Source organism: Sapajus apella, unplaced genomic scaffold (genome assembly GCF_009761245.1).
Source record: "Sapajus apella isolate SASKATOON/1434 unplaced genomic scaffold, GSC_monkey_1.0 scaffold212, whole genome shotgun sequence".
In the NCBI taxonomy this organism is placed as follows: Eukaryota; Metazoa; Chordata; class Mammalia; order Primates; family Cebidae; genus Sapajus; species Sapajus apella.
The window spans coordinates 467,605-478,724 of record NW_022437152.1 but is presented as its reverse complement, the minus strand read 5'-3'; the positions used below and the strand labels follow the sequence as shown (position 1 = coordinate 478,724).

The 11,120-nt window shown below is 54.4% G+C and overlaps 1 protein-coding gene across 1 annotated transcript in view; it reads left to right on the top strand.

Annotated features, from left to right (window-relative positions):
* The window catches only part of TOLLIP (toll interacting protein), a 34,514-nt gene extending 32,092 nt beyond the window's left edge, over positions 1 to 2,422 (top strand). Inside the window, exon 6 of the mRNA XM_032270574.1 lies at positions 310 to 2,422. Coding sequence (XP_032126465.1) covers positions 310 to 524 — 215 coding nt within the window. The 3' untranslated portion in view covers positions 525 to 2,422. The remainder of the gene's footprint in view (positions 1 to 309) is intronic.
* The last annotated feature ends 8,698 nt before the right edge of the window (positions 2,423 to 11,120 follow it).

Here is an 11,120-nt window from a genome sequence, read left to right as displayed (position 1 = left end):
TGCGGGTGTCGGTGGGTTGGTGTCGGAGGGTGCGGGTGTCGGTGGGTGCCGGTGTCGGTGGGTTGGTGTCGGAGGGTGCGGGTGTCTGTGGGTTGGTGTCGGCGGGTGCGGGTGTCGGTGGGTTGGTGTCGGAGGGTGCGGGTGTCGGTGGGTTTGTGTTGGAGGGTGTGGGCTTCAAGGGTGTCTTGCAGGACTGGTGTTTGCTGAGATCCGAGGTGGTGGGATGTGTTGTTTCGTCCTTCAGCAGGAGCTAGTGTGGCACTTCTGTAACCTTCCGATGTTTTCACCAAACTTGATGATTGCTTCCAGGGATGCCTGCTGTCTGCAGCCCCGGCATGGTGCCCGTGGCCCTGCCCCCAGCCGCTGTGAACACCCAGCCCCGCTATAGCGAGGAGGACCTCAAAGCCATCCAGGACGTGTTCCCCAACATGGAGCAGGAGGTGATCCGCTCTGTGCTGGAAGCCCAGCAAGGGAACAAGGACGCCGCCATCAACTCCCTGCTGCAGATGGGGGAGGAGCCGTAGAGCCCCCGCCTTGCTGCCTGTTGCCCAGCTCTGTTGCCGGCCTGGTTTCCCCCAAGGAATGTTGTCCCACCAAGATTTCCATGAAAGAGCACCTGTGTCGCCCCTCCACAGCCACGTCTGTGCCACCCCGTCCACACCTGTTCTGGGGATGCATGTGGATTGTCAGTTCCCGGCGGCCCAGGACTGGGTGGGGCTCCCCTCTCGTCTTGTGTTGGGGGTTCTCGGCGTGCTCCTGTCCCCGGGACGTGCGTCTCCCCTTCTCTGCTGTTCTGGAAAATGGTCTTGCTGTCGAGAGCAGCTGCTTCTGCCAGGGTGTTGGGTGCTGGAGGCTGTCGGGCGCCTGCCTGTCTGATTCGATTCATGGCATTATGTTACGTGACAGTTGGAATAGAGCTGTTCATGTAAGGCATACACAATCCGTCATACTGATTTGTGGGTGTTTTTTAGAACTTCCCAGTCAAAAACTCAAGCCCTTGCCCTGACGTGCTTTGCTGTGAGCCTGGCCCCTGCCCAGGGCTTGGGTCTGGTGAGCGGAGCCACTTCTTCCTGTGGATGGCCTTTGGCCTCGCTCATCTGGTCACTGTCCAGCCAGCCTGTGACAGACTGCGGCCTGAAGGCAAGATGAACCCCCACCTGGCGTGAGGAAGGGAGCCTGGCACAGCCACCCAGGCGCTGCCTGATTGCCAGCCAGCAGGCATCTGAAGCAGGGCCCTTCGCCCGCCAGAGGCTGCTGTCCGTCTCCTGCCACACTCATGCCGGCTACCGGGGGGTCTCTTTTCAACAGGCCTTGCAAGGGTGGGCTGGGAGGTGATAGAGGCAGCACTGTGCATGTTTCTGAGAGGGCATCGTGGCACTGCCAGCCGACTGCTGACGACGGCCTGGGTTCAGTGTGGCGAGGGAGGCCTGGCAAATGTGGCACTGGAAGGCTTTCTGAGGCACGAGGGTACCTCCGCCTGCCTGGGCTCTGTGTGCGGCATCTTGGCTCACAGGACAGATTAGAGGATGAAAATCAGAAATTCCAAAGCTTCTCAAAAGTGTTGCACTTTGACCCGCATGCCGGTGAGACTCCCGTGCACACAGCTGCGTGCCCTGCGTGTTCGAGGTTCGTGTCTGCTCCCAGCCTTTGGATGTGCATCCTCTGATAGGACAGAGAGAGAATGCTCACAGCGGGTCTTCCATGGAAGATGCAGGCGGGGGAAGTGAGTGCTTTCATTTTAGTCTTTTTCTCCCTGTAAAAAAGAAGTTAAGTTTTAGTGTCAGCTAGAAAATAACTGCTTTCTGCCACCTGTTGGTGGTTTTTGTTAAATATGTTGTTCATAAATATTTATTTTTGTAAACCTGTAGAAGCGTGTGGTGGCTGTGGGGAGGGCTGGTGGCAGCAGAGGCCGACCACTCAGACAGAGGCCCTGGTATTCTGTCTCAGATGGCCTTGTCCTGTGCCTGTGTAGATTTCTTCTCCATTGGGAATGAAGGTGTCAGGCAGGACTGGAACGTTCTAGATGCTGTGTTCCGTGATATTAGCGACACTAACCGGGGACTGGCCGCAGGCCATGCTGGGAGGCCTCGCTGTGCTGGGGCTTCGTCGACCCGGCGCCCAGGTGTGACCATAAGCGTGGGTTTCTGCCTCCGCATTGCTGGGGTGCAGTGAGACTGCCACACGCGTGCACGTGTGGCTCTGTGGGTGTCTGCTGAAGAGGGTGTGGCCCCTGCTGCCGGCCCCTGGAGCAGCCCGTGTGGGGGCCCAGGGGGCCGGCCTCACTGGAGGGAGCACCACCTTCACCCCTGACGCCACGCCGGCCACCATCGCTTAGTTTTCTTCTTCATGAACACTTTATTTTTTTAATAGATGAGTCACATTTTATAAGGCCTTTAATTAAATGAGATTCTTCTTTCTTTCACTTTATGCTTCATTTCCTGCCTGAAGGCTTACTGCACGAAGCTGCTTGCTGATCCCTCTGAGGGGTCCCCAGAATTAGCCGTTTCACATCCCCTGCCCCCTCCTGTGTCGGGTGTGGATGAGGTCGTAGCACTCAGGACAGGTGTGTTCACTGGCTCAGAGGGGAGGCCGCAGTGGGTTTGGGAGCTGGGCTGAGGCCCCTGGTGTCTGAGGGCTGCTCCTGCTCCTGGGTTGAAGATGCAGGCCACTGGCCAGCTCTGTGGTAGCGGTCACTGAGGACGGCCTGACTGGGCCATCTCTGAGCCTGGGGCGGGGGCCCCCGTGGCATGGCCCGGCTGTGTTGTCCCCTGCTGGGCAGATGCCAGTGGGTGGTGTCAGAGCCCAGGTGTTCTGGACCTGTGTAGCCTGGGGCCTCGCTTGCCGGGGCCTGCGTGTGTGGCGAGGGCACCTGGAGTCACCCGAAGCTCCTGCCTATCCTCCCCTCTACAGATGCTGCCCAGACGCTCCTGCCTCCCCATTCCCTCCCCCACAACCTGCAGATGCTGCTGGGACACTTCCTCCTCCCCTCCCCCCTGCGGATGCTGCCTGGAGGCTCCCACCTCCCCTCCCCCCCTGCAGATGCTGCTGGGACACACCCTCCTCCCCTCCCCCCTGCAGATGCTGCCCAGAGGCTCCCGCCTCCCCTCTCCCCTGTAGATGCTGCCCTGATGCTTCCGCCCTCCCTCCCCCCTGCAGATGCTGCCCTGAAGCTCCTGCCTCCCCTCCCCCCTGCAGATGCTGTTCTGCAGGGTGCCCGAGGGAGGGGTCTCAGAACATGAGCTTCCGATTATTTTATTGGGGTCTGTTGTCCAGATTTTTCTTTGATTGTAAAATATATTTTTACTTTTTAGTCTTCTAATTTAATAAATGATCCATATAAAAATAGAGAAATAAAGTCCTTTACGGGAAGGTTTACCATGTTTGTTCCCGAGTATTTTTTACCTTAATTCACAATATGTAGGAGTGAGGAATCAGAATCGCGGCGTTCACGCGTTAGCAGACTGGGAACAGTGACTGTACCTTCAGATCAAGCCTGAGCTTTGCCTCCCGGACTGAATGAGAGGAGGGAGGCCCAGGGGCTCCTCCCTGCACTGCGGTGGGCATGGGCCTGCTGCTCAGGCCCAGGCACCCTCTCCCTGCTGGGTGATTCTGTTTGTGCCTTTTCATTTCCAGGCCATTTCCATCTGGGAGTGAGTGTGGAACACGACCCTGTTGTAAGAGAGCCCACTGGGAACTGTGGCACCCCCGACTCAGGAGCCTGAGCCCCAGTGATGACTGGCTCATGCGCAGGGAACAGAACATCCTTACGTGTGAAAGGCACTCCGGAACTCCAGGATGCCCTCACCCAGGCACACACGCATTGCTGCAGTGTCCACGGACACAGGCGTGTCTGCTCCCTCTCTGCCGCCTGACCCCTGTGCCAGCCATGCCTGCCAGGCCCCTGCCTCCACCTGAATGTGGCCTTTCACAGAAGCGGTGGGGTGTCTGCTCCCACTCTGCCACCTGACCCCTGAGGCGTCCCTGGCAGGGCCCCTGCCTCTGCCGAAATGTGGCCTTTCATGGAAACAGTAGGGTGTCTGCTCCCTCTCTGCCGCCCGACCCCTGTGCCAGCCATGCCTGCCAGGCCCCTGCCTCCACCTGAACGTGGCCTTTCACAGAAATGGTGGGGTGTTTGCTCCCTCTCTGCCGCACCCGGCAGGGCCTCTGCCTCCGCCTGAACGTGGCCTTTCATGGACATAGTAGGTTGTCTGCTCCCTGTCTGCCACCTGACCCCTGTGCCAGCCATACCTGCCAGGGCATCCCTTCCATGGAACACCAGGGTTGCCGGGGAACCACAGCGCTTCAGTGCAGAGCTGGGAGAGCGGGAGAGCGGGAGGGCCTGGCGGTGGGGATGGGGAGTGGGTGACACGGAGTGCCAGTGATAACAGCAGGCCAGGGCCCCGGGGCTGTCTCTCCAGAACGTGGCCTGGTGCCCACGTGCAAGGCCCACATCCCAGGTGTCCTGGGTCTTTGCAGCTGGCAGGCCTGGCACCGGCACTTCAGAAGCCAGGAGACGGGGCTGAGCTGGAGAATGGGGCCCCTGTCATGCCAGGACATTGGGAAGGCGGTTCCTTGTTGAAAAGGTGGAGCTGAGAAGCAGCCCATGTGCTGGCTGCCAGAGACCCTCAGAGTACCAGGAAGCCATCACCACACTCACCCGCCACGGGCTTTGGGTTTGATGTGCACTGGTGTGGTCCAGGCACCCTCCAGGGACCAAGTCATTCATGTGGTTCTTTCTGAAGGGCCACGTCCATCCAGGCTGCGCAGAGATCCAGCACTCACAACCACCCAACGTGCACTTACCATTAAAAGAGCAAAACGTGCTGGCCGTGATGGCTCCTGCCAGGAATCCCAGCACTTTGAGAGGCTGAGGTGGGCGGATCAGATGAGGTCAGGAGTTCGAGACCACCCTGGCCAACATGGTGAACCCCATCGCTACTAAAAATACAAAAATTATCTGGGCATAGTAGCACACACCTGTAACCTCAGCTACTTGGGAGGCTGAGGCGGACATTGCAGTGAGCCGAGATCGTGCCACTGCCCTCCAGCCTGGGCAACAGAGTGAGACCCTGTCTAAAATTTTTTAAAAAGGCAAAGCACTGGGATTTTGTTCCATGTTACATAAAATTATTTATGGTCCAGAGTCAAAACACAAGCTGAATTCACGGAGACCACACTGTCCTCGCCTGTGCGCTGTCCCCGTCTGCTCTCCTCCCTGTGGCCGAGTGTTTCCTCTTTGCATGGCCTTCCTTGGCATGGCCTTCCTTGGCGTGGCCTTCCTTGGTGTGGTGTGTATTTGATGCAGGTAAACCACACATCTGTGCACGGAAAAGTGGAGATCCCTCCATGCCGACACAGGGACCCTTCCTTTCTGCCGCAGCCTGGCCCGTGGTGTGACCCTTCCCATGGACGTCTCGGTCACTCTCAGTATGGCTGATGGCCTTGGTCCTTCTGCGGAAAAGATCCCTGGCGTGGAAATCCTGAGCAAAGACACACTCGCCTCCCCTACCTGTACCCTGCCCCGCTTCCGGGTACCCTGACCCCCTTCTAGGTACCCCACCCCCTTCCCGGTATCCCCGCCCCCCTTCCCGGTACCCCGTTTCCCTTCCCGGTACCCCTTCCCCTTCCGGGTACCCTGCCTCCCCTTCCCGGTACCCCTTCCCCTTCCGTCTCCCTTCCCGGTCACCATCCCCCTGGGCCGGGCTGTCCTCGCCACCCTCCCTGTGTCCGGCAGCTGCCGTTAACATCTCTCTTTTTAGGAGCGAGATCGCACACAGCCGGGTGCCCGGGGGCGTTTGCGTCTCCACCTGTTTCCCCTGGGACTGCAGCCTCCTTCTTTCTGCGTTAGCGGCTCTTTCACTCGCAGACGGTAACTGCGAAACGCTGCACAGCCTTCCCTGCTTTATCATTTGTATCTTCATGTTGCTAGTGATTTTGTCTCACGTAACATTTTATTTTTTAATGCGATCATGTTAATCTTTTTCCCTTATAGTTCCTGGACTTCTGCAGATGTCAGGGTGAACGGCAGGCTGAGCAGTGGGGCCACAGCGGGATCTGCCTCTCAGGGGACCGGAGGCTTCCCCAGGGCCCTCCCCGCGGCCACGCTGGCCTGTGGAGTGGATGAGACTTGGCCTTTGCTGACTCAGCACACACCACCCCTGGCCCCACCCCAGGCTGGCTCCTTCTGCCTCCCTTGGTGCCTGCCCTGGGCCCAGGAAGAGGCTGGAAGGGTTCTCAGAGCCTCCATGGCCTCCATTCAGCTAGGGAGCAGATGCCGGGGGTGGGGGGAATGAGGAGGAGGCCCCCAGGGACACCCAGAATTGAAGGGAAGTTCTGACCACAGAGCTGCTCACTTCCCTCAAACACCGCAGCCCCCCTTGTAGGACAGAGTTTGGCACGGTGCTAAGTGCAGAGATGCCGGGCCAGAAGGCCAGCCCCTGAGTTCTGGGACAGGCGATGACCCACCCAGGGTGAGTGGTGACAACCTCTGAGCTTTCTCCTGCCTCTTGGCCCCCAACCCAGACCAAGCCCCTTCCATCTGGTGAGCCTGGTAGTGGAGATGGGTTCACCCTAATGGCTGTGTCCAGGCGTCAGCAGGGCTGGGGGAATCCTTACAGAATGCAGGTGGCCCACCAGGCCGGGCACGTGATGGCCCAGTGTCCCTCCTGGTGGGCCAGGAACTCCCAAGGCCCAAGACTAGGGTTCTGGAGGGAAGGACAGCAAGGCCCCAGCTGGATTCCATATCCAGGGCTGGGGCATGGGAGGAGGAAGCGTTTGGGGAGCTGAGACTCGGTCCAGAGGCCAGGGCATAGGGCTGGGTGAGGACCCACCACAGCAGGCTGGCCTTCAGCACAGACACCTCATCGTTAAGCTCTTCCTCATGACACTGTGGGGCTTTTGGACATGTTCTCCTTGACTGTGGAGAGGAATAGGAGTGGGGGCAGGCAGCTGGTCCCAGCTGAGAGAGTGAGCTCAAGGAGAGTGTGTTCAGGCACAGACTCCACGGGGCATGTGAGCAGGACTCGGCCTTCCTCCGCCCGCAAAGCCTTAGCCCTTTCAGTGGGGACCACAGGCTCTGGGCATGTCAACCGGCGCTGGCTGAGTCCCGGGGCCTCTCCCAGGAGAGCTTTGGCCAGAGGTCATGAGGAGCCAAGGGGTGTCCGTGTGGTGCAGATCTTGCTGGAGCAGATGCACAGCCCCAAGGGGTGAGTTTACAGCAGCTTTGGCTGCCCTTCACAGGAGCCTCCAGTGCCCCTTCATGTGGCCACAGCACAGCTGGCCCCTTCCAGGGTGTGCGTGGGCAAAACTGATAGGCACTGCTGTACCTCTGAGGCCTGTAACCTCTCTTGAGAGGGGACATCTCTCCCCAGGAATGCAGCAAGATGGTTTTATTGAGCCCCATCCCACTGAAAACAGCCCCAAATGATAGATACCATATGTTTTTAATTTCTCCCTGGAGGTTTTGAAAAGATGACAAAGGAAAAGGGGAACCCAAAGAGGTGATTGCAGCCAACTTAGGCTTCAGACCAAGTGGTCTTGGGATGGAGAGTGGAGGCATCAGAATACAGGAGCAGATGTACAATGTTCATGGATTGACATAGTCAGTATGTCAAGGTGTCAGCTTCTCCCAAGTTAATGTAGTCAGTGTAATCCCACTCAAAGTCTCAGCAAGCCCTGTTTTGTTCTATTGGTTTTTTGTGAAGCTTGATAGCTTAATTCTAAATAGCTAGAAGTCAAGATATTTTTGTAAAAGAAGCACAAAGTGTGAAAGCTTGCTCAAACAGATATCAAGGCTGGGCACAGTGGCTCACACCTGTAATCCCAGCACATTGGGAGGCCAAGGTGGACAGATCACTTGAGTTCAGGAGTTTGAGACCAGACTGACCAATGTGGTAAAACCCTGTCTCTACTAAAAAATAGAAAATTAGCTGAGTCTGGTGGCACGTATCTGTAATCTCAGTTACTCAAGAGGCTGAGGCAGGAAAATCACTTGAACCTGGAAACCAGAGGTCACAGTGAGCGAAGATCACACCACTGCACTCCAGCCTGGGTAACAGAGCAAGATTCTGTCTCAAAAAAAAAAAGATATATCAGATATCAGAACTATAGAGACTATTGTCTACAGTAAGACAAGTCCAGAGAACAACACAGAGCCTGCAGAGATGACAGGGTGGGAACAGATGGGCCTTATAGTACATGATGTTGGCCAAGCGTCAAGACCAATGAAATAAAAGGGAGTCAGAGCCCTACTTCGTGCCACTTTCATACCCCAATTCTGGGTGGATTCAAAATTTAAAGGCAGAAGGCAAAATTGCCAAGCTTTTAGGAAATAACTCAGAAGACGATATTCCTGATCCCGGGGCAAAGAAGGCTTTTCTTAAATAAGGCCAGGAGACACTAACCATGAAGGACTGAGTTGTTAAAGTTAACAACTTCTGTATTATGACCTGTGGATTTCTGTTAGGTGTGTTTCTTCTTTGGATATAACGGGGCATGTAGGCCAAGTGCACAGCTACTCAGGAGGCTGAGGCAAGAGAATTGCTTGCATCTGGGAGGCGGAGGTTGCAGTGAGCCGAGATCATGCCACTGCACTTCAGCCTGTACAACACAGTGAGACTCTGTCTCAAAACAAAACAAAACAAAAACAGGGCGTGTCACTGATTTCTTTGCTCACTATTATTGCATGTGTGTGACTGCATTTGGCCACTGCTCACCTCTGTTAGTGGCTCATTCACAGAGGATCTATGGGAGATGACCCTCTCAGTCCCTGTATGTCAGAAATGTCCTTGCCATTCTTAAATGACAGTCTAGTTGGGTATAGAATTCTACGTTGAGTTACCTTCCCTCAGTGTCTTGAAAAATATCATGGCGCCATCCTGCTGCATCCAGTATTACTAATGAGAAACCAGATACCTGTTTGGTTCTCATTACTTTGTAGGGAAACTGCCTTGTCTTTCTGGTATCTTTGAGGTTTTCTCTTTTTCTTAGGTGTATTTTTTTTTTCTCTCTATCTTGGCACTCACTGGAAGCTTTGAGTCTAATGAAAATATAACCTCTCTTCCACACTCTCTAGTCTTTCCTTTTGGGGCTCACTAGAAAAAGCGTTGAGATTTCTGGATCTGTTCTACACGTCCTCGAATCTTAAAAAAAAAAAAAAATCATCCTTTTAAACCTGATAGCTTGAGCACATGGCCTTTGTCTTTCTCTACCGATGTTTTTGCTTTCTTTCAGGATGTTGGCATCTCTGAGCTGCTTGGTGGTTTCAGACTGAATGCCCATTTTCTATAAGGAAAGGTATTGTAGTCAGGCTCTGTGTTCCACCCCCCCGCTACCAATCTCAATTTGAATTGTATCTCCCAGAATTCCCACGTGTTGTGGGAGTAACCCAAATTAATGTAGTCAGTGTGGGGTGGGGTGGGGTGGGTAATTGAATCATGGGGGCCAATCTTTCCCATGCTATTCTTGTGATAGTAAGTCCAATGAGAGCTGATGTGTTTATCAGGGGTTTCTGCTTTTGCCTCTTCTTCATTTCCTCTTGCTGCTGCCATGATTGCCTTTTGCCTCCTGCCATGATTCTGAGGCCTCCCCAGCCATGTGGAACTGTAAGTCCAGTTAAACCCTTTTTTCTTCCCTGTCTTGGATACGTCTTTATCAGCAGTGTGAAAATGGACTAATACGTTAAGTTGGGACCAAGAATGGGGCATTGCTGAAAAGATCCCTGAAAATGTGGAAGTGACTTTGGAACTGGGTAACGGGCAGAGATTGGGACAGTTTGGAGGGCTCAGAACAAGAAAGGAAAATGTGGAAAAGTTTGGAAACTTCTAGAGACTTTTTGAATGGCTTTGACAAAAATGCCGATAGTGATATGAACAATAAGGTCCAGGCTGAGTTGGTCTCAGATGGAGATGAGGAACTTGTTGGGAACTAGAGCAAAAGCGGCTCTTGTTATGTTTTAGCAAAGACATTGGTGGCATTTTGCCCTGCCCTAGAAATTTGTGGAACTTTGAACTTGAGAGAGATGATTTAGGGTATCTGGCAGAAGAAATTTTTAAGCAGCAAAGCACTCAAGAGGTGACTTGGATGCTGTTAAGCATTCCATTTTAAAAGGGAAACAGGCTGGGCACAGTGGCTCATGCCTGTAATCCCAGCACTTTGGGAGGCTGAGGTGGGTGGATCACCTGAGGTCAGGAGTTTTAGAGAAGCCTGGCCAACATGGTGAAACCCATCTCTACTAAAAATACAAAAATTAGCCAGGCATGGTGATGCGCACCTGTAATGCCAGCTCAGGAGGTGGAGGCAGGAGAATTGCTTGAATCCAGGAGACAGAGGTTGCATTGAGCTGAGATTGTGCCACCGCACTCCAGCCTAAATGACAGAGTGAGACTCCATCTAAAAAAAAAAAAAAAAAAATTTAAAAAAGGGAAACAGCATAAAAGTTCAGAAAATTTTCAGCCTTACAATGCAGTAGAAAAACACAAAACAATTTTTTGAGGAGAAATTTAAGCCGACCACAGAAATTTGCTTAAGTAGCAAGGAGCCTGGTGTTAATCCCAAAGACCATGGGGAAAATGTCTCCAGGCCATGTCAGAGAACTTCATGGCAGCTCCTCCCATCACAGATCTGGAGGCCCAGGAGGAAAAAGTGGTTTTGTGGGCCAGGTCCAGGGTCTGCATGCAGTGTGCAGCCTAGGGATTTGGTGCCTTGCATCCCAGCTGCTCCAGCCGTGGCTGAAAGGGACCAATGTAGAGCTCAGGCTGTGGCTTCAGAGGGTGGAGGCTCCAAGCCTTGGCAGCTTCCATGTGGTGTTGAGCTTGTGGGTGCAGAGAAGTCAAGAATTGAGGTTTAGGAGCCTCCACCTCAATTTCAGAACATGTACGGAACACCCGAATGTCCAGGCAGAAGTTTGCTGCAGGGGTGGGGCCCTCATGGAAAATCTCTGCTAGGTCAGTGCAGAGGGGAAATTTGGGGTCAGAGCCCTCACATAGAGTCCCTACTGGGACACCACCTAGTGGAGCTGTGAGAAGAGGGCCACTATCCTCCAGACCCTAGAATAGTAGATCCACTGACAGCTTGCACTGTGCACCTGGAAAAGTCACAGATGCTCAAAGCAGCCGGGAGGG